A 21,677-nucleotide genomic window follows, 5' to 3' on the forward strand; every position below is an offset into this window, starting at 1 on the left:
GTCCATGGAAAGGCTTCAGCTGCTGTCAACCAGCTGGCCTACCTTAGAAGGTTGTTGTGAGAGGAATGGAATGAGAACATTTTGACCCTGCAGAGATGGAACTCAACCAAGGCCTAATGGTTTGCAGAGAGAGAGAGAGAGAGAGAGACCAGGAACTAACAAGGAGCAATGGATGGAAACTAATCAAGGAGAGAAGCAACCTAGAACTAAGGAGAAATTTCCTGACAGTTAGAACAATGAATCAGTGGAACAACTTGCCTCCAGAAGTTGTGGGTGCTCTCCAACACTGGAGGTTTTAAAGAAGAGATTGGACAACTATTTATCTGACATGATATACACCTGAGCAGGGGGTTGGACTAGAAGACCTCCAAGGTCCCTTCTAACTCTGTTATTCTGTTGTGTGCGTGTCAGCCCATGAAAACCCAAGAATTCAACACATGGTTTCTACTTAACCTTTAATACTTTAAAAAACGGAGAGAGGGGGAGAAGGTTGAGAAGGAAATTCATTCATCGTAAAATTTGGGGATATCATCTCCTAAAACAACTTCTTCCTTGACGCCGTCTTTGGTAATGGTGACGAGGTAGATGACGCCCCCACTGGAACCATCCCGGACCATCGCCAAGGCAATAGCTGGAGGAGGGAACAAAAGAGTTAAAATCCAGCACGGGAGCAGTCGATTGGACCAAAATAAAGAGACGAGTCAGAGCTACACCAATCGCATCCAAGAGAAAGTAGCTTGGCTTTTCCCAGGAGTGAACATTCTCCAATCAGCTAAGTGCCCGCCCACAACAAACAAATTCTTGTTCTCAAAAGAGGATGCTGGAATCCTGCCACAGTCTCAGTTTCTATTGGTTTCATTTCTCAGAAGCTCCTTGGGCCTTGCATGAGGATAGGATAGGATAGGATAGGATAGGATAGGATAGGATAGGATAGGATAGGATAGGATAGGATAGGATAGGATAGGATAGGATAGGATAGGATAGAATAGAATAGAATAGAATAGAATAGACAGAGTTGGAAGGGACCTTGGAGGTCTTCTAGTCCAACCCCCTGCTTAGGCAGGAAACCCTACACCACTTCAGACAAGTGGTTATCCAATCTCTACTTAAAAACTTCCAGTGTTGGAGCATCCACAACTTCTGGAGGCAAGATGTTCCACTGATTAATTGTTCTGTCAGGAAATTTCTCCTTAGTTCTAAGTTGCTTCTCTCCTTGATTAGTTTCCACCCATTGCTTCTTGTCCTGCCCTCAGGTGCTTTGGAGAATAGCTTGATTCCCTCTTCTTTGTGGCAGCCCCTGAGATACTGGAACACTGCTATCATGTCTCCCCTAGTCCTTCTTTTCATCAAACTAGACATACCCAGTTCCTGCAACCGTTCTTCATATGTTTTAGCCTCCAGTCCCCTAATCATCTTTGTTGCTCTTCTCTGCACTCTTTCTAAAGTCTCAATATTTTTTTTTTTTACATCATGGTGACCAAAACTGGATGCAGTATTCCAAGTGTGGCCTTACCAAGGCATTATAAAGTGGTATTGACACTTCACGTGATCTTGATTCTATCCCTCTGTTGATGCAGCCCAGAACTGTGTTGGCTTTTTTGGCAGCTGCAGCACAGTGCTGGTTCATATTGTCCACTAGGACTCCGAGATCCCTCTCATAGTTACTACTATTAAGCAAGGTACCACATACATTGTACCTGTGCATTTTGTTTTTCTTGCCTAAATTTAGAACCATATTTTTTTCATTTTGTTAGTCCAACTTTCATTGAATTTCATTTCTCGTCCAATGCCCTGCTCAGGCAGGAAACCTTACCATTTCAGACAAATGGTTGTCCAATCTCTTCTTAAAAACCTCCAGTGTTGGATCACTCACAACTTCTGGAGGCAAGTTGTTCCATCGATTAATTGTTCTCACTGTCAGGAAATTTCTCCCCAGTTCTAGGTTGCTTTTGTCCTTGATTAGTTTCCATCCATTGCTTCTTGTTTTGTCTTCAGGTGCTTTGGAGAACAGGCTGACTCTCTCTTCTTTGTGGAAAACTGTTAGATATTGAAACACTGCCTCCAGATTAGATTATGGAACGACTTGCCTCCAGAAGCTGTGAATGCTCCAATGCTGGAGTTTTTAACAAGAGATTGGACAACCCTTTGTCTGAAATGTTTTAATAAGAGCCTTGGTGGCGCAGCAGACTAAAGTGCTGTTAATTGAACTCGCAGTAATTGCAGGCAGCTGGCGCTAGTTAACAGCGCCAGCTGCCTGCAATTACTGCGAGTTCAATTCTCACCAGGCTCAAGCCTTCCATCCTTTCGAGGTAGGTAAAATGAGGACCCGGATTGTGGGGGCAATAAGATGACTTTGTATAAAAAAGAATACCGCTTAGGGCGGTCGAAAGCCCTAATAAGTAGGTATATACAAAAGTATGAAGGCTATTGCTTAACGCATTGTAAGCCACCCTGAGTCTCCGGAGAAGGATGGCATATAAATTGAACTAATAAATAATAAAATAAATAAGAGTTTCCTGCCAGAGCAGGGGGTTGGACTTGAAGACCTCCAAGATCCCTTCCAACTCTGTTATTTTGTTATTCGTGAAGGCCACCTTAGAGCTCCTAACGGCTTTATCTCCTGTGAGGCCATTTTGGATCTTGTTTGCCTGGATGGACTGCTACATAAGATGTGCATGGATCCTGGACTGAATTTTCTTTAACTCTTAAAACATGTCTGGGAAGTTTACTATTTGAAGTGGTATAGGGTTTCCTGCCTGAGTACGGGGTTGAACTAGAAGATCTTGATTCTAATTCTGAATTCGCCCTCCAAGTTTGAAGCCACACTTCTTCCACTGGGTGCGTTTGCAAGGGTGGAGAACAACAGCAAAACCTAAGTATGGCTCACCCAGCCAATGGCTGAAGAGAATGCCCTTGCGTCAGCAGTTGCTATGTAGCTTCAGTTACGGAGGTTGACAGCAAGCGGGGAATTTCCCCGCCAACTATGGAGAAGCTTAGTGGCACCCCCTGGAGGTGGAGAGATGCAATGAGCAGCAGTAGCGGAATCTCAGCTTTTTCTAGGAAAGAGGACAACCTTAAAGCAAGGGGGAAGGACCGATGGCAATGGTGGGTGTTGTGGGATGGATTGAAGCATTAGGCTAGGGACAGATTGTCTTGGAGGTCGATAAGAGTCGATAATGACTTGATGGCACACAGTCAATCAGATGAACAGATTAACAGAGTTGGAAGGGACCTTGTAGGTCATCTAATAGTCCAACCCCTCACCCAAGCAGGAGACCCTACACTATTTCTAACATGGCAGTCCAATCTCTTCTTGAAAGCTTCCATTGATGAAGCTCCCACAATTTATGGAGGCAACTTCTGTTCCATTGGTTGACAGTTCTCATTGTCAGAAAATTTCTGTTTATTTCTATTAAGAATACAGGTCAAACATGTTTATGTTTCAAAATCTTATTTCCTGTATTCTTAATAGTGAGGATTTAGGCTAAGAATTGTGAAATGTATTACTGTATGAGGTATTAATTGAATTGAGATTTAAAATGGATTAATAGAAAGGTAATTGTTTTGATTAAAAAAATAAGAGTAAACTTTTTATAAAATGGTAATAGGGGAGATAGGTGATTTAAGATTAAGTATTGTTAATAGTGAGGATTTAGGGTAAGAATTGTGAAATGTACTATGAAGTATTAATTGAATTAAGATTTAAGGGGGTTAATAGAAGGGTAATTGTTTTGATTAAGTAAATTTGATTTAATTTTTTTTAAAGATGGTATTAGTTGAGATAGGTGAGTTAAGATTAAGAAATCAGTGTTATGGCAAAATATAATATACAAAATTTTGTTAAAGATGGAAAAAAACCTGTATAAATTGATGACTGGATCAGGGCTCTGTTCCGAAAAGAGGTAATTTGTGTGTTGGAAAAAATAAAAATAAAAAAAAACTTTTTGCAAAAAAAAAAATCTGTTTATTTCCAGGTTGAATCTCTCCTTGATCAGTTTCCACCCATTATTCCTTGTCTGGCCTTCGGGCACTTTGAAAAACAGCTTGACCCCTTCCTCTCTGTGGCAGCCCCTCAAATATTGGAAGACGGCTATCATGTCTCCCCTGGTCCTATTCATCAGTAGACTAGCCATGCTCAGTTCCTGCAACTGTTCTTCATATGTTTTAGTCTCCAGTCCCCTAATCATCCTGGTTGCTCTTCTCTGCACTTTTTCTACAGTCTCAACCTCTTTTTTATAGTGTGGTGACCAAAATGGAATCTGTCGATCGATCAGTGGGACAGCTTGCCTTCAGAGGTTGTGAGTGCTTCATCACTGGAGGCTTTTAAGAAAAGACTGGACGGTCACTTGTCTGAAAGGGTATAGGATCTCCTCTACCCTTTCAGACAAAGGGTATAGGAGGGGGTATACAGAGGGGTTGGACTAGAAGACCTCCAAGGTCCCTTCCAATTCTGTTATTCTGTTTTACTATGCCCTTAACCGGGATACCCGCTGCAGTTTGCAGAACGGTTGGTCCTGTTTTTGAAAAAGGGATTCTGGCAGTTTCCTCTCATCCTCACCGACCCAGAATGGACCCAACCGCACAGATACCGTTTTTGGTGAACTGACGACATTCCTCACGACTCATCCCAGGTTTGTAGGCAGAATCCACATAGCCGTAAATGAAGGTGCTTCCTGACCCTCCGATGGAAACGGGCTGTCGGTTCAACATTCCTCCCAACGTACCGTAGACCTGTCAGAATGGAAGGAGAAGAGGTGGTAGGTTGCTCCCGGTTCGCACCAGTTTACAAGAAAAAATTTGCAAATTGTAAACATTTGCAGTAGTTCAGGGAACCGGTAATAACATTGGCTGGCTACACCCCCGAACCGGTTCCCGGCCTGGTCGCCACTCGCTTACCCCGCCCACCTCATCAGAGGCTTTTTTTTTTTTTTTTTTTACTTTTAAAAGCATTTTTTCTACAACCTCGGGCCAAAAAAATGCTTTTAAAAGCAAAAAAAAAAAAAAAAAGCCTCTGATGATTGCACGGCTCAACTGGGATCATCAGAGGCTTTTAAAAGCATTTTTTCTGCCACCTCTTTGGCCGAGTTGAAGTCCGCCGAGCTTAAAATTGCCCAGGTTGGAAACCCCTGGACTAGTCCAACCCCATGCTCAAGCAGGAAACCCTATACCATTTTTTTAAAAAAATTGATTTATATGCCGCCCTTCTCCGGAGACTCAGGGTGGCTTACAATGCGCTAAGCAATAGCCTTCATTCTTTTGTATATTTATACAAAGTCAGCTTATTGCCCCCACAACTGGGTCCTCAATTTTACCTACCTTAGAAAGGATGGAAGGATGAGTCAACCTTGAGCCTTGGCGAGATTCGAACCTGCAGTAATTGCAGGCATCTGGTCTTAATAACCAGCTTAATAACAGGGTGCCTTAGACCACTGTACTACCAAGGCTCTATTTCAGACAAATGGTTGTCCAATCTCTTCTTAAAAACTTCCAGTGTTGGAGCATTCACAACTTCTGGAGACAAATCGTTCAACTGATTAATTAATTAATACATTTTGTTAATTTATAGTTCCAAGTATGGTGGAGATCCAAGTTAAATATCCTTCTATTCAATTCCTGGAGTTCATATTGTCTGAAAGCGATTAAGCAAATACCGTTTCCTGTTCTTGATGTTTTTAAACAAGTATAAACTTGCAATTTGGGCCTTCTGTAAGTGTATCCTAAAGCTGCTTGTTTTTTTTTAAAAAAAAATATGAACATGACACAATGAGCAGAAATTGACTCACATTGACTCAGCCTTCCATCCTTCCGAGGTAGGTAAAATGAGGACCCAGTTTGTGGGGGCAATAAACTGACTTTGTATAAAATAGAACATCGCTTGGGGGGGGGGGCAAAAAGCCCTACTAAGCAGGTATATACAAAAGTATGAAGGCTATTGTTTAACGCATTGTAAGCCGCCCTGAGTCTCCGGAGAAGGGCGGCATATAAATTGAACTAATAAATAAATAAATAAATAAATAAATAAATAAATAAATAAATAAATAAATAAATAAATAAATTCAACAGGCGTAGCTTTCTGGCATCGTGAGACAATGGGAAATCTTTCAATATTTCTCATCGGGCTAGGGGATGATATGATAGCAGTATTCCAGTATTTGAGGGGCTGCCACAAAGATGAGGCAGTCAACTTATTTTCCAAAGCACCAGAAGGCAGGACAAGAAACAATGGATGGAAACCTGGAATTAAGGACAAATTTCCTAACTGTGAAGACTATTAACCAATGGAACAGCTTGCCTTCAGAAGTTGTGGATGCTCCATCACTGGAGGCTTTTAAGAAAAGACTGGGCAGCCATCTCTCTGAAATGGTATAAGGTCTCCTGTTTGAGCAGGGAGTTGGACTAGAAGATCTCCAAGATCCCTTCTGGCTCTATTCTGATTGATCAATAGTTCCCCACCGAGCAGCCTCTTCTCCAAAGTCCCCTGCTAGACTTACCTGCCCGCCATTCTGGGGGTCCCATCCAGCCACCAGGAGGTGGGCCGAGAGCTCCGGGTGCTTGTAGCTGAGGCCTTTCACCAGCGTGGCTGCAGCCAGGACCCGCGGGGGCATCTCGGTCTCCAGGCTGTGGGGAGAAGGGAAAAGGCTGAGCATGCTCAGTTGTGCCTCAGTTTTTCTCTCTCTCCGTTTGCAGTTTGGGAGAGCAGATCCAAAGTGGATCTCCAGAAGACCTTGGGCCCAGGGGTGGGTTCTAAATTTTTTTACTACCGGTTCTGTGGGCGTGGCTTATTTTGTGGGCGTGGCTTGATGGTCATGTGACAATTCTTTAGGATTTAGCAGAGGTACTGGTCTACCAGGCTTTTAACTGCTTGCAGAGCTGTACCGGTCTACTCATTTGTTTTTTGCAGGCACCGGTCTACCACCACACTGCCTTTTAACACTGATCAGCTGTAGGGCGGCCCTTTGAAGCCCTGCGGCAAGAGTTTAAACAGTTTTTTTCCTTCTAGCCGATCAGCTGGGACTCGGGAGGCAGCAATAGATTGGGGGTGGGGCCAAATAAAAGGTAAGAATAACGCACCAGGGGGGGCGGGAGGGCCCAGCTCCCAAACAGAGAACCGGTTCGGTGATGTCATATTGTCACCACCACCGGCTCGGTCAAACCGGGAGGAACCAACCACTGCTTGGGCCTCGCCAGTCACTTGAAAGCTGCGACTCCAGTTTCTGGGACATTATATTAAAGGCTTCTCTGGGGTCATTCACAAAACGCTTTTAGAACAGAACAGAAAAGAACAGAACAGAACAGAATAGAATTCTTTATTGGCCAAGTGTGATTGGACACACAAGGAATTTGTCTTGGTGCATACGCTCTCGGAGTACATAAAAGAAAAGATACATGCGTCAAGAATCGTAAGGTACAACACTTAATGATAGTCATAGGGTACAAATAAGCAATCAAATCATACTAGTTAACAATCAGTATAAATCATAAGGATACAAGCAACAAAGTTACAGTCGTACAGTCATAGGTGGGAGGAGATGGGTGATAGGAACGATGAGAAGATACCTGGGTGTTGAGAGACTCCATTTTCTGGGCTTTTTCCTGTACAACAAAGAGGCTAGATTTGCATCCCATGCTAAACCCCTACCAAATAACCCGGATTAAAAATAATTACAGGTAGTCCTTGATTTACGACCACAACTGAGCCCAACATTTATGTTGCCAAATTAGAAATGTGTCAAGTGAGTTTTGCCCCGTTTTACGACTTTTCTCGCCACGTTGGTTAAGTGAATCACTGCAAATGTTAAGTTCGTAACACGGTTGTTAAGTGAATCTGGCTTCCCCATCGACTCAGCTTGTCGGAATGCGCCAGGACACTGCAACCGTCATAAATACGAACCAGTAATCGAGCGTCCGAATGTAAATCATGTGACCATGGGGGTGTTGCAACGGTCAGAAATGTGAAAACAGTCCTCAGTCACTTTTTTCAGTGCCGTTATAACTTCAAACGGTCACTGAATGAACTGTTGTAAGTCGAGGACTTTCCATTTATTTCCTGACTATTCAAAGTGAGAGCCCACTTTGGATAATGCAGATGAGGTTGAGAGTTCATGAGGATTATTAAACACTACTTCTTTTTTTTGGCTCTTCTGGATTAGTAAAAATAAATCGAATGTGCGAGAGATGGATTTTAACCATGTTTTAAGAAACCGTGGCTAGGAAGGGCAAGGAAAGAGTAGAGGAGAAGGCTAGATTCTCTGTTTTCCCCATCTGTAAAATGGGTGTAATCATCACTGTGAAGACGCAGTAAGTCTGTTTATGCTTCCGCTCCCACAGAGAGGGCCTCCTCAGGGTGCCGTCAGCCAAACAATGTAGGCTGGCGACCCCCAGGGGGAGAGCCTTCTCTGTGGGGGCCCCTGCCCTCTGGAATGAATTGCCCCCGGACATACGAAGGATCCCTGACCTCCGCGCCTTCCGTCGTGCAGTTATTCCAGCAAGCCGCTCTGATGGGATAAATGATTTTAATTTGGTCTTAATGGGGTTTTAAAATTGGTTTTAAAATGAGAGTTTTAAATTCGGCCCATGATTTAATTATTTTAATCTGCTCTTAAATTCTATGTTTGTACATTGTTTTTATTATGGCTGTTCACCGCCCTGAGTCCTTCAGGAGAAGGGCGGTATATAAATTAAATAAAATAAAAATAAAAACAATAAAATTCCTTCCAGGAAAGCAAAGCAATTGGCACCTTTCGGACTGCAATTGTTCTCCCACTGACTTGGGGAAAAAAATCCCCCTGAACTCAGGAGCGCATAACACTGCCTTGCAAATGTCAATCGGAAAATAAAAAAACAGAGTTTAGAAAGGAAAGGAGTGCTGGCAACACCCAAGATAGCACCAGGATTCCTTGGATTCAGATGTCGGTACTTTCCAACTCCTCGCTACAAGGGAGCACTTGATCCCCTGACAGGAGCCAATAAGATCTGCCCTTTGGCTGTTGCCTTTTCTGGGAAATCAAGTGATAAAAAAGAAGCACCGTTTTTATAAGGGCCACCAGGAGGCGATGCTGCATCGGTAAAAATTTCCCCACCAAGGACAGGGTTGAGCTGGAAGACTCTCCCAGAGACACCAAGGAATGAATGAATGATTGGGTTTAATTATAAGTGGATTGCTTGAGGCACCTTTTCCCCTTGTTTAGAGAGGAAGGGAAGAAGGCTTTCTTGTTCCCAGAGGCCCAGAGGGAAAAAACATTTAAAATGGGCACCTAACATCAAAAATGTCATTAAAAAAGCACAACAAAGAATGATCTTCCTGCACCAACTCAGAAAGCTCAAACTGCCCAAGGAGCTGCAGATTCAGTTCCACAGAGGAATTATGGAGTCTGTCATTTCCACCTCTGTAAATGTCTGGTTTGGCACAGCAACCCAACAAGACAGACACAGACTTCAACGGGCAGTTAGGACTGCAGAAAAAAAAATAATTGCAACCAGCCTGCTTTTCGTTGAGGACCTGTATACTGCACGAGCCAGAAAGCGGGCTGTGAAAATATCTACAGACCCCTCAGTTCCTGGCAGGGCCGGATTTTCCTATAGGCTAACTAGGCTTCAGCCTAGGGCCTCAAGATCAAGAGGGGCCTACATTCAAATTGTTAGCAAAATTAAAATTACACTATTCTAAAAACAGTGAACACTAAAACACTGAACCGAAAATAAGGAGAAATTCTACGCATATGACTAATAAACAAACATAAAAATGTAATTTACAAACTTAAAAAATGGGAGGTGAAAGGGCCTCATAAGTGGAATAGCCTAGGGCCTCTTTTCATCTAAATCCGGCCCTGGTTCCTGGACATAAACTGTTTCAACTTTTTCCCTCAAGATGACTCGATAGGGCAGGGGTGTCAAACTGGATTTCTTCGAGGGCCAGATCAGCATTGTAGTTCTCCGCTGGCCGGCGGGAGGTGGGTGAGGGGGGCAGGGAGCGGGGGGGGAGATGGGACAGACGTCTCCTGCAGCACTTTACCAGCCAAAACGGGAATGGGGCCCCCTGTGCCTCGTTTTTGCCCTCCATTGTCTCCTGCAGCACTCTGCCAGCTGAAAACGGGCCTTCCGAGGCCCGTTTTCAGTCGGCAGAGTGCTGCTGGAGGCTGTGGAGGCCAAAAATGGGCTGTGCTGGGCCCTCATGGAGCCCAGCTCATTTTCAGTGGCAGAGGCACCAAGAGGCCAGTCCTTTGATATTTTCACAGGCTGGATTTAAGCACCCCGCGGGAAGGATCCGGCCTACTGGCCTTGAGTTTGACACCCTGGCTATAGGACATTGCACGCCAAAACAACTAGACACAAAGACAGTTTTTTCCTCCATGCCATCGTTCTGCTAAACAACTAATTCCCACAACACTGTCGAACTACCTAATAGGGCTGCCTTGCTATTATCCTTCTCATCTTTCCTATTATCTATTTCCTTATCTTCTTATGACTATGTTGCTTGTATCTTATGATTTATATTGATTGTTTTATTTAGTATCCTAGGATGATTTGTGTTGATTGCTTGTTTAGTATCCTATGACTATCACCGAGTGTTGTATCTTATGACTTATGATGATTGTATCTTATGAATATGATCATGATTCATGATTTAGCACCTGTTGCTTATATGTACACTGAGAATTTATGCACCGGAGACAAATTCCTTGTGTGTCCAATCACACTTGGCCAATAAAGAATTCTAATTCTAATTCTAATTCTAATTCTAATTCTAATTCTAATTCTAATTCTAAGTATTCTAATTCTAATTTCTCTTTCACTTTTCTGACATGAGGCTCGGCTTTTGACAGAAGATGAGCACAGAGATCGCATTGTTTTTACACCAAAATCTCACAAAGTTCAGATTGGTGGAAATATTGCTGCCTTTTCTGATTTGGAGCGTTTTTAAATGTTATACACAGACACAGACACACACAAAAACACCTAAAGCTATTTGCTTGTAGGCCTTGTAGGGTAGAATAGGAGTCTCTGAAGAGACATAAAACTCACAAAGATCCCCCTGAGAAAAAAGGTGACTTTTGCGTTCACAGAAGAAGCAGGCCTGAGAGGCACAGAGACGGGGTCGAAAAAGTCCAAATGGCGAACACCTCCCTGTGATCGAAAGCCTGCTCTGTTTTATGTACATTGGGAAGTTCAAAGCTTTAATCACAGGTTTCGGGCCACCATCTTGACTTTTCTGACTCCACCCCTACAGGCCTCACCTCATGAAGATGAGGAACGTATCATCCGATGACTGCCTTGGCGGCTAATTTCCACCCTTCCCTTCTCTCTCCTGTTCATCCCTGATCACAACTGATCAGCAGTGCATTAGGTCTACTCTATCTAGATCCCACTTTGTGCCCTGCTGATCTCTCTCCCTTCTTCTCAGATCTGCAACCCTGCCAGTTCGTGCCCCTTGAATGTGCTTTCCTTTCTGGGACCGGAGGACAAGCAGAGCTGGAGACTACTCTGGGGTTGGGCTTCCATGGAAGAGGTGGACCCTGGTGGGCTCCCGTGAGCAGCTCCTTAGACTTCCTCACCTGTGGAGCTCCAGCTGGTAATTGATCAGATCAACCATGGCCTGAGCATCAGCCGCGGAGCCGGAGAGGGCACAGTAAATCCGGTCATGCAGGGGCTCTAGCTTGTTGAAGAAGCAGTTGACCACCGATTCCCTGCAAAGAGGAAGGCAAGATGTTGAAAGCAATCAGAATAGAAATAGGACAGAATATTGAATATAGATAGTAGAATATAGAAAGTAAAATATAGAATACAGAATAGAATAGAGTAGAATAAAATAGAAGTAGAGTAGAATAGAATTAGAATAAAGAGTAGAATAGAATAGAAGTAGAGTAGAGTAGAGTTGAGTAGAGTAGAATAGAATAGAATTAGAATCAGAATAAAGAATAGAATAGAATAAAGAGTAGAGTAGAGTAGAGTAGAGTAGAGTAGAGTAGAGTAGAGTAGAGTAGAGTAGAATAGAGTAGAGTAGAATAGAATAGAATAGAATAGAATAGAATAGAATAGAATAGAATAGAATAGAATAGAATAGAATAGAATAGAATAGGAATTCTTTATTGGCCAAGTGTGATTGGACATACAAGGAATTTGTCTCTACTGCATAAGCTCTCAGTGTACATACAAGCAACAAATTATAAATCCCGATCATAATCAACATGAAAATACATTCATCATAAATCATAAGAAACAACGTTTAGTGGTAGTCATGGATACTAAATAAACAATCAACATACATCATTCTTAAAAAATTAAAAATAAATTGTAAGAGACAAAGAGAGAACAAGGCCCTTGACATGATCCTTTTACCACCCTTCTGCTTCGGTGCACTTCCCATACTTCACATAGCCAGCAAGACTGGGCTAGTAAGCCTAAAAATGCTTCTTCCTGCCTTCCTCCCCTCTTTGAAAATCAGGTTTCTCCCCTTCCTTGGCACCGGCTGCGCATGAAACTCACATTCCAGCAACATCACCTGACCTGCGTGGGCATTTCATTTCTCTGGGATGAAATCAGGGGTCTCCAAACTTGGCAAATTTAAGACTTGTGGATTTCAACTCCCAAAATTCCACAGCCAGCACATGGGGAATATGCTTTAAGGCAGGGGTCTCCAACCTTGGTAACTTTAAGCCTGGCGGACTTCAACTCCCAGAATCCCCTAGCCAGCTTTGCTGGCTGGGGGATTCTGGGAATTGAAGTCTGCCAGGGTTGAAGTTGTCAAGGTTGGAGACCCCTGCTTTAAGGTGCTGTGTTAAATCTCACCCACTTTCATCTCATGGTAGCACCAAGCCAACTCTGGCTGATCTGGAAAGGATCCGGTTAATACTTGGATGGGGGACCACTAGGAAATCCCACGGAGGAGGATTAGACTGGGTGATTGAAAAGAAAAAACACCCTGAAATAAGGCAAGAGCAAAGGACTCCTCGATTATTTTAGAGGAAACTACCTGGGCCTGTTCCTCAGGTCACCAAGAATTGACATCAATGAGACTTTCCTGTCCCCTCTGGCCAATGAAAGATATTAGACTTTTCTTCCCATTCGCATTCACTCAGATGCACATATTCCTTCAGCCCTTACCCTGCAGAAACTCGGGAGTCAGAGCCCAGGACGACCCCGCCATCAAACTCCACAGCCATGATGGTCGTCTGGAGAGGAGAAGAGGAAAAAGTGTTATTCGTTGAGCAGAAAAAAAATAACGGCATTACAAGGCAATTTGTAATGCAGAGCAAGAAAGACGATTAGGGGACTGGAGGCTAAAACATATGAAGAGCGGTTGCTGGAATTGGGTATGTCTTATTATTTATTTATTTATTTATTTATTTATTTATTTATTTATTTATTTATTTAAATTTGTATACCGCCCTTCTCCAACAGGACTCAGGGCGGTGAACAGCCATGGTAAAAACATAACATATAAAATTTAAAAGCAATTTAAAAACATTAAATAATTTTGCTATCCAATTAAAACAACCCGGGTTAAAACCAATTACAAATTAAAATTGAAGGGATGGGATCAAGCCAGCCCAGCTAGATGAAAAAGATGTGTTTTCAGGGCCCGACGAAAAATCCAGAGGTCTGGTATCGTGCGTATCTCTGGGGGCAGGTCATTCCAGAGGGCAGGTGCCGCCACAGAGAAGGCTCTCCCCCTGGGGGTCGCCAGCCGACATTGTCTGGCCAATGGCACCTTGAGGAGTCCCTCTCTGTGCGAGCGTACTGGCCGGTGGGAGGCTATTGGCGGCAGAAGGCGGTCTCGTAAATACCCCGGCCCTAAGCCATGGAGCGCTTTAAAGGTGGTCACCAACACCTTGAAGCGCACCCTGAAGACCACAGGAAGCCAGTGCACCTCACGCAGGAGAGGTGTCACATGGGAGTGCCCCGTCGCTCCCATAATCCCCCGCGCGGCTGCATTCTGGACCAACTGGAGCCTCCGGGTGCACCCCAAGGGGAGCCCCATGTAGAGAGCATTGCAGTAGTCCAGACGGGAAGTGACGAGTGCTTGAGTGACCGTACGTAGGGAGTCCCGATCTAGAAAGGGACGCAACTGGCGTATCAGTTTAATGAAAAGAAGGACTAGGGGAGACATGATAGCAGTGTTCCAATATCTCAGGGGCTGCCACAAAGAAAGAGGGAGTCAAACTATTCTCCAAAGCACCTGAGGGCAGGAGAAGAAGCAATGGGTGGAAACTAAACAAGGAGAGAAGCAACTTAGAACTAAGGAGAAATTTCCTGACAGTTGGAACAATTAATCAGTGGAACAGCTTGCCTCCAGAAGTTGTGAATGCTCCAACATTTTTAAATGTTGGTTTTAAAGACGAGACTGGACAACCATTTGTCAACGTTCCAGAAAACCCCAACTCCAATTAAAAACTCCGAGGCAAGCATTTTCTTAAAGTTCCATTTATTAGAGTAGGTATACTGATACATGTGGGAAAACCCCAATCTGAGAGCTCCGGGTTTTCCCTCAATAAATCAAACCTCCCCCTCATCTCCTCACTTATTAGTCCATCACATGTTCCAATCCATCCCATCTCGAGACATCACTCCAACCACTCCTTCTCCAGATGCAGGATTGTCCTGACCTTGACCGAAAGGAAGAACGCTATTTTATCTAAATAATACATTCCCTCTACTAAATCCCCCCTCCTACTTTCCCACACATGAAAAGGTGGCAGCTTGGAAGCTTCCGGGGCTAATATGGCTTCCAAATTGGACACCATTTGTCTGAAAGGGTATAGGCAGTGGTGGGATTCAAGTAATTTAACAGCCGGTTCTCTGCCCTAATGATTTCTTCCAACAACCAGTTTGCCAAATTGCTCAGAAAGTTAACAACCGGTTCTCCCGAACTGGCTGAATCCCACCACAGGGTATAGGGTTTCGTGCCTAAGCAGGGGGTTGGACTAGAATGTGACACCCCTCTTGCGCGAGCTGCACTGGCTCCCAGTGGTCTTCCGGGTGCGATTCAAGGTGTTGGTTACCACCTTTAAAGCGCTCCATGGCATTGGACCTGGATACCTTCGAGACCGTCTTCTGCCACCAGTAGCCTCCCACTGGCCAGTCCGCTCCCACAGAGAGGGTCTCCTCAGGGTGCCATCGGCCAAATTATGTCGGCTGGCGACACCCAGGGGGAGGGCCTTTTCTGTGGGAGCCCCTGCCCTTTGGAATGAGCTGCCCCCAGAAATTCGTAAAATCTCTGATCTCCGTGTATTTCGCTGTGCCCTCAAAACCTTGTTGTTCCGCCAGGCCGGGCTATCAATGTAAAGATTTTAATTGGTTTTTAAATATGGGATTTTAAATTTGGGGGTTTTAAAATTGAGCCTATCATTTAATAATTTTAATAATTTTAAATTTTGTCTTGTCTTTGTGCTTTTAATCAGGCTGTACACCACCCCGAGTCCTTCGGGAGAAGGGCAGTATAGAAATAAAATAAAATAAAATAAAATAAAATAAAATAAAATAAAATAAAATAAAGTAAAGTAAAGTAAAGTAAAGTAAAGTAAAGTAAAGTAATAAATAAAATAATAAATAAAATAATAAAATAAAATAAAATAAAATAAAATAAAATAAAATATAAAATAAAATAAAATAATAAAATAAAATAAAATAAAATAATAAAATAAAATAAAATAAAATAAATAAAAGACCTCCAAGCTCCCTTCCAAGTGTATTGTATTGTATTGCATTGCATTTTTGTATCGCATTGCATTGCATTGTTGTTGTTTTTTTTTACATCGTGGCGACCAAAACTGGATGCAATATTCCAAGTGTGGCCTTACCAAAGCATTATAAAGTGGTATTAACACTTTGCGTGATCTTGATTCTACCCCTCTATTTATGCAGCCCAGAACTGTGTTGGCTTTTTTGGCAGCTGCAGAATGCCAAGCACGGAACGTGACTCCTTCTCCAGCTACACGGGGGAATTTGAGCTGGCAGGGTGCCCAGAAGGACCTGCCTTCCCCATCCCAGGCGGGTGAAAAGTTCAAAGATCAGCTTCATCAGCGACTCTGTAGCTGGGTAAGAGAACACCTACTTCCTTACAGCCAACAGAAAAACCAAGCGGTACAGACAGTCCTCGTCTTACGACCGCAACGGAGGCCAAGATTTCTGCCGCTAAGCGAGACAGTGGCTTGAGTTTTCCCCCTTTTTACGACCTTTCTTGCCAGAGGTGTTAAGGGAACCGTGGCAGTTGTGAAGTTGCTTAACGCGTTTGTTTAAGGGAATCCGGCTTCCTCCTCGACTTTGCCGGTCAGAAGGTCACAGAAAGGGGATCACATGACCCCAGGATATTGCAAGCGTCATAAATAGGAGCCAGTTGCCAAGCGTCTGAATTTTGATCATCAATTTTGATCGTAAGGATACAAGCAACAAAATTACAGTCATACAGTCATAAAGAGCCTGGTGGCGCAGAGGACTAAACTGCTGTTAAAGTAGTACTTAGCTGCCAGCTGCCTGCAATTACTGCGAGTTCAATTCTCACCAGGCTCAAGGTTGACTCAGCCTTCCATCCTTTCGAGGTAGGTAAAATGAGGACCCGGATTGTGGGAGCAATAAGTTGACTTTGTATAAAAAAGAACACCGCTTGTGGGGGGGGGGCGAAAGCCCTACTAAGCAGGTATATACAAAAGTATGGAGGCTATTGCTTAACGCATTGTAAGCCGCCCTGAGTCTCCAGAAAAGGGCGGCATATAAATCGAACCAATAAATAAATAAATAAATAAATAAATAAATAAATAAGTAAGTAAGTGGGAGGAGATGGGTGGTGGGAACGATGAAAAAATTAATAGTAGCGCAGACTTAGTAAATATACCAGTGATGGCTAACCTTTTCCGGACCAAGTGCCCAAAGCGTGCAGATGCACCCTAACCCCCAACATGCAATGCGCACACGCCTCCTGCATGCACCCTGCCCCCATGCGTGGCCCCTGCACACGCCCTGCCCCCCATGCATGCGCGGCAGAGACCCGAAGACCACCTGGCCAGCGGGAGGCACGCATGCATGCATGGCGGAGCTGAACTGGGGCGATGGCTCGCATGCCATCAGAGAGGGCGCTGCACAGCGGCCTGTGCAGATTGTAGCTGATTCCGACAACGAGGAGGCTGGTGTGGTGCTGCGCCAGCAGCCTGTGCAGTTGGCGCTCGAGTCAGACAGTGAGGAGGCTGGAGAAGATGTGTTGCCAGAGGCAGGGATTCAGCCAGGGCCTTCAGAACCTCCAGAAGCTCCCATAAGTGAAGAGGAAGAAGAGGAGGAGCCTCTTCTCAATGCACGGGCGCGCAGAGCTGCCAAAAGGCAGGAGTCGCTCCTCAGGAGGAGGTCTCCTCGAGAGTAAGGCTTGGGGCTAATTGGTCACTCCCTTAGCCTATTTAAGGAGGAATTCCGACTGAAGCAATTTGCAGGGAACAACTTTAGTTCACTCTCCTTCGTGTCTGGATTCTCTGCAACATTGCTTCTGTGCTTTCTGCCAACCCTAGTAAGATTGTGATTACCTTATTTTAGGATTCTTATTTGTTTTGTTTGTTTGTTTTATTAGATTTATATACCGCCCTACTCCCGAAGGACTCAGGGCGGTGAACAGGCACAAAATAAAATACATAGATACAAAAGTTAAAAGACATAATTAAAACCAGATTAAATAATTTAGCCTGAGACAATTAAAAAAACCCAATAATTTAAAACAGATTAAAATTTCGATTTAAAAGAAGTTTAAAACAGGGGAGAAAATTAGGCCAGGCCAATTTACAACACAATTACAATTACAACAGCTTGTAAACTGTTAAGAAAGTTTATTAACAGCCTTTGTTTGAAAAAGACTGAGTTATTTTAGTAAATTAAGTTTTGTACAGACTTGGTGTGTGCTGCGTTCTTTGGGGTCCGTAGCTGGGGCAGAACAGCTGCATGCCACCTCTGGCATGCGTGCCATAGGCTTGCCATCACGGCCCTATACCATTTCAGACAAGTGGCCATCCAGTCTCTTCTTAAAAACCTCCAGGAATGAAGCACCCACAACCTCTGACAGCAAGCTACTTATGGGGATCCCACGGGGAAACCAATTATGCATACAGAATCACTCCCCAGGGAGATCACTCCCAGCAAGGATATCAAGTATCGGTAGCTATGAGAGGATCTCATGGCAAATTTCAATACAGGTAGTCCTCAATTTACGACCGCAATCCAGCCGCAAAATTTCTGCTGCCCAGCGAAACATTTGTTAAGTGAATTTTGCTTCCCTTTTACGACCTTCCTTGCCAGGGTTAAATCACTGCGGTCGTTAACTCAGTCGCACGGTTGTTAAGTGAGTCGACTTTGCTTTGTCCGAAGGTCGGAAAAGGGGATCACGTGGCCTCCACGACGCTGCAACCGTCCCAAAGACGAGTCAGTTGCCAAGCATCTGAATTCTGATCACGAGATCGAGGATACTACTACAACGGTCGTAAAGTGTGAAAACTGGTCATATGTCACTTTTAGCAGAGCTGTTGTAACTTTGGACGGTCACTAAATGAACGGTTGTAAGTCGAGGATGATCTGTATTGTTTTATTTGCATAATTATTGACAGTTACACACTTAAAGCACACAAATATATTTAGATACGGTGTTTTTCAATCTGAGTGTTCTCCCTGGAGGGGCAGATTCAGTTCTGCCCAGGCGATGCTGGGTGTAACTGGGTGGGACATCTTAAGTAAGGGAGACAGGCTCCTTCACATTAAAATTACTGTAAGTTCGAATCCCACCAGGCTCAAGGTCGACTCAGCCTTCCATCCTTTCTAAGGTGGGTAAATTGAGGACCCAGTTTGTGGGGGCAATAAGCTGACTTTGTATAAATATACAAAAGTATGAAGGCTATTGCTTAACGCATTGTAAGCCGCCCTGAGTCTCCGGAGAAGGGCGGCATATAAATCAAATAAAAAAAAAAAAGGCCTCCAGGGGATGAAAAAATCACTCCAGATGTGGGCTGCCCATTTCCCAGTTTCTCCTCTATAAGTCAGTAAATGAAGTCTCTTGCTGACTTCCCAGACACGTCATTTCTCTTTTTGGGAGCAAATGAATGAAACTCCCTTTTTTTTCTCAATCTCAGTCTAGCCGAGGGGATTTCCTGGTGGTCTCCCATCCCCGCTTAGCTTTATTTTAAGATTTTCACTGAGATGCTGCTGTAACAATTGCACAAAAATGGGAGTAAATCAGTTCTCTTTTTGGGGGCAAATGAATGAAACTCCCCCCCTTTTTCCCCCAATGCCTTAGTCTAGCCCTGGGATTTCCTGGTGGTCTCCCATCCCTGCTTAATTTTAAGATGCCCACCGAGGTGCTGCTGTAACAATTGCACAAAAGTGGGTGTAAGTCAGTTCTCTTTTTTGGGGGGGGACAAATGAATGAAACTCCCCCTTCCCCCCACCCATGCCTCAGTCTAGCCCGGGGATTTCCTGGTGGTCTCCCATCCCCTCTTAGCTTTCCTTAAGATGCCCACCGAGGTGCTGCTGTAACAATTGCACAAAAATGGGAATAAATCAGTTCTCTTTTTGGGGGGCAAATGAATGAAACTCCCCCCCTTTCCCCCCCCAATGCCTTAGTCTAGTCCTGGGATTTCCTGGTGGTCTCCCATCCCCGCTTAAGCTTTATTTCAAGATGCCTACCGAGGTGCTGCTGTAACAACTGCACGAAAATGGGAGTAAGTCAATTCTCTTTTGGGGGGCAAATTAATGAAACTCCCCCATTTTTTTTCCAATGCCTCAGTGTGTGGGGGGAAAGGAATTTCCTGGTGGTCTCCCATCCCTTCTTACCTTTCCTTAAGATGCCCACCGAGATGCTGCTGTAACAATTTGCACAAAAGTGGGAATAAGTCAGTTCTCTTTTTGGGGGCAAATGAATGAAACTCCCTTCCCCCTCCATGTCTCAACCTAGCCCGGGGATTTCCTGGTGGTCTCCCATCCCCGCTTAGCTTTCCTTAAGATGCCCACCGAGGTGTCGCTCTAACAATTGGACATAAAACGGGAGTTAAGTGTGGCCGGTGGGCAATCGAGGTTTGCTTCCAGGCCAGATTCCGCCTTGCAGGTAGAAACAAAGCGCTTCCACGCTTCTTGAATTCAAACGTCTCCCCGATCCAACTTCCTCGTTTCGCGTGGGGAAAAAAAAGCCCTTGCTCTTCCACGCCCCACCCTCCCGTGCCAACGTTTGAGAGGGGGGGACCCCTGAGCTGCACCCCCGCCCTCTGCAGAGCCACTCACCCCGGTGCTGATCTTCGTTACCCCGCGATGGTCCATAGCCGCCCCTTCCCACGAAGCGCTTCCACGGAAATCTCAGATCCGAGATCGAAAGTGATAGCAAAGAGTCCCCCGGACGCAGCGCCTCCCGCGGACATCAGAGGGCGCCCCGAGCTGTCAATCAGCCCCGGAAAACACGCCGCGATCGTGGGCGCAGAGCCACTATTATTCCCCCAGCCAGTTTAGTCGAAGGAAGCGGGGGGGGGAGGGGAGGGGGCTCGGCGTCGCTTCCCCACGCGGCTTCCCCACGCGCGAGAATCCGTTTCTGGGGCGGGGAGGAGTTTGACCCGGGGATCGGGCTGGTTCCCTGCCAACCACTAGGAAAGACTAGCAAATCTTGCCCCAAAGGGGCTTTTTCAGGAGGCAACTGGACTTCCTTGGGTTTTTTTTCTTCCTTTTGAAGACGTTTCGCTGCTCATCCAAGAAGCTTCTTCAGCTCTGACGGGACGGTGGGGAAATGGAAGGACTGAGATTCCTTGCAGACAGCTGGTCATTTGTCTCAGTGGTGAACACTACCGGTTCTGTGGGCGTGGCTTGGTGGGCGTGGTATACCTTGGTGGGCGTGGCAGGGGAAGAGTATTGCAAAATCTCCATTCCCACCCCACTCCAGGGGAAGGATACTGTAAAATCTCCATTCCTATTCCACTCGTGGGGGAAGGATATTGCAAAATTCACATTCCCTCCCCACTCCTGGGGGAAGGATATTGCAAAATCTCCATTCCCTCCCCACTCCTGGGGGAAAGATACTGCAAAATCCCCATTCCCTCCCCATTCCTGGGGGAAGGATACTGCAAAATCCCCATTCCCTCCCGACTCCTGGGGGAAGGATATTGCAAAATCTCCATTCCCTCCCCACTCCTGGGGGAAGGATACTGCAGACTCCCCACTCCCTCCCCATTCCTGGGGGAAGGATATTGCAAAATCCCCATTTCCTCCCCACTCCTGGGGGAAGGATATTGCAAAATCCCCATTCCCATCCCACTCTGGGGCCAACCAGACGTGGTATTTGCTGGTTCTCCGAACTGCTCAAAATTTCCGCTACTGGTTCTCCAGAACCTGTCAGAACCTGCTGGATTTCACCCCTGATTTGCCTCCTTTTAGAGCAGTGGGTCTCAACCTTCCTAATGCCGCGACCCTTTAATACAGTTCCTCATGTTGTGGTGACCCCCAACCATAAAATTATTCCTAAAACCATTGAAAATATGTGTTTTCCTATTGTCTTAGGCGACCCCTGTGAAAGGGTCGTTCGACCCCCAAAGGGGTCCCGACCCACAGATTGAGAACCACTGTTTTAGAGGGTCTCTGCCCTTGGAGGTTTACTTGTGTCTTCAGGGTCACCAGAATTCCTGTAGTCTGCAATTTTTTCCCTCTGGAAATCCATTCCTACTCCCACACCATTCCAAGGG

At 44.9% G+C, this 21,677-nt stretch overlaps 1 protein-coding gene across 1 annotated transcript; it reads right to left on the bottom strand.

The window, feature by feature from the left end:
* Positions 1-441: 441 nt before the first annotated feature.
* Positions 442-20,391, bottom strand: PSMB9 (proteasome 20S subunit beta 9). Its single transcript, XM_060693490.2, has 6 exons — positions 20,236-20,391; positions 13,102-13,169; positions 11,553-11,684; positions 6,492-6,618; positions 4,590-4,731; positions 442-631 (listed from the first exon to the last, which is right to left on the bottom strand). The coding sequence occupies exons 1-6, from the start codon at positions 20,269-20,271 to the stop codon at positions 504-506; spliced, it is 633 nt and encodes a 210-aa protein (XP_060549473.1). The 5' UTR covers positions 20,272-20,391; the 3' UTR covers positions 442-503.
* Between the last annotated feature and the right edge of the window lie 1,286 nt (positions 20,392-21,677).

This window comes from Pantherophis guttatus, chromosome 2 (assembly GCF_059756535.1).
Source record: "Pantherophis guttatus breed Tessera chromosome 2, ASM5975653v1, whole genome shotgun sequence".
Lineage (NCBI taxonomy): Eukaryota > Metazoa > Chordata > Lepidosauria > Squamata > Colubridae > Pantherophis > Pantherophis guttatus.

Coding starts and splice junctions, on each gene's coding strand:
- PSMB9 (XM_060693490.2), bottom strand. CDS start 20,271: ATGGACCATCGCGGGGTAACGAAGATCAGCACCGGG. Junction 13,170..20,235: donor TAACGAAGATCAGCACCGGG/GTGAGTGGCTCT, acceptor TCTCCTCTCCAG/ACGACCATCATGGCTGTGGA. Junction 632..4,589: donor TCGTCAGTTCACCAAAAACG/GTATCTGTGCGG, acceptor TCCCTCCTCCAG/CTATTGCCTTGGCGATGGTC.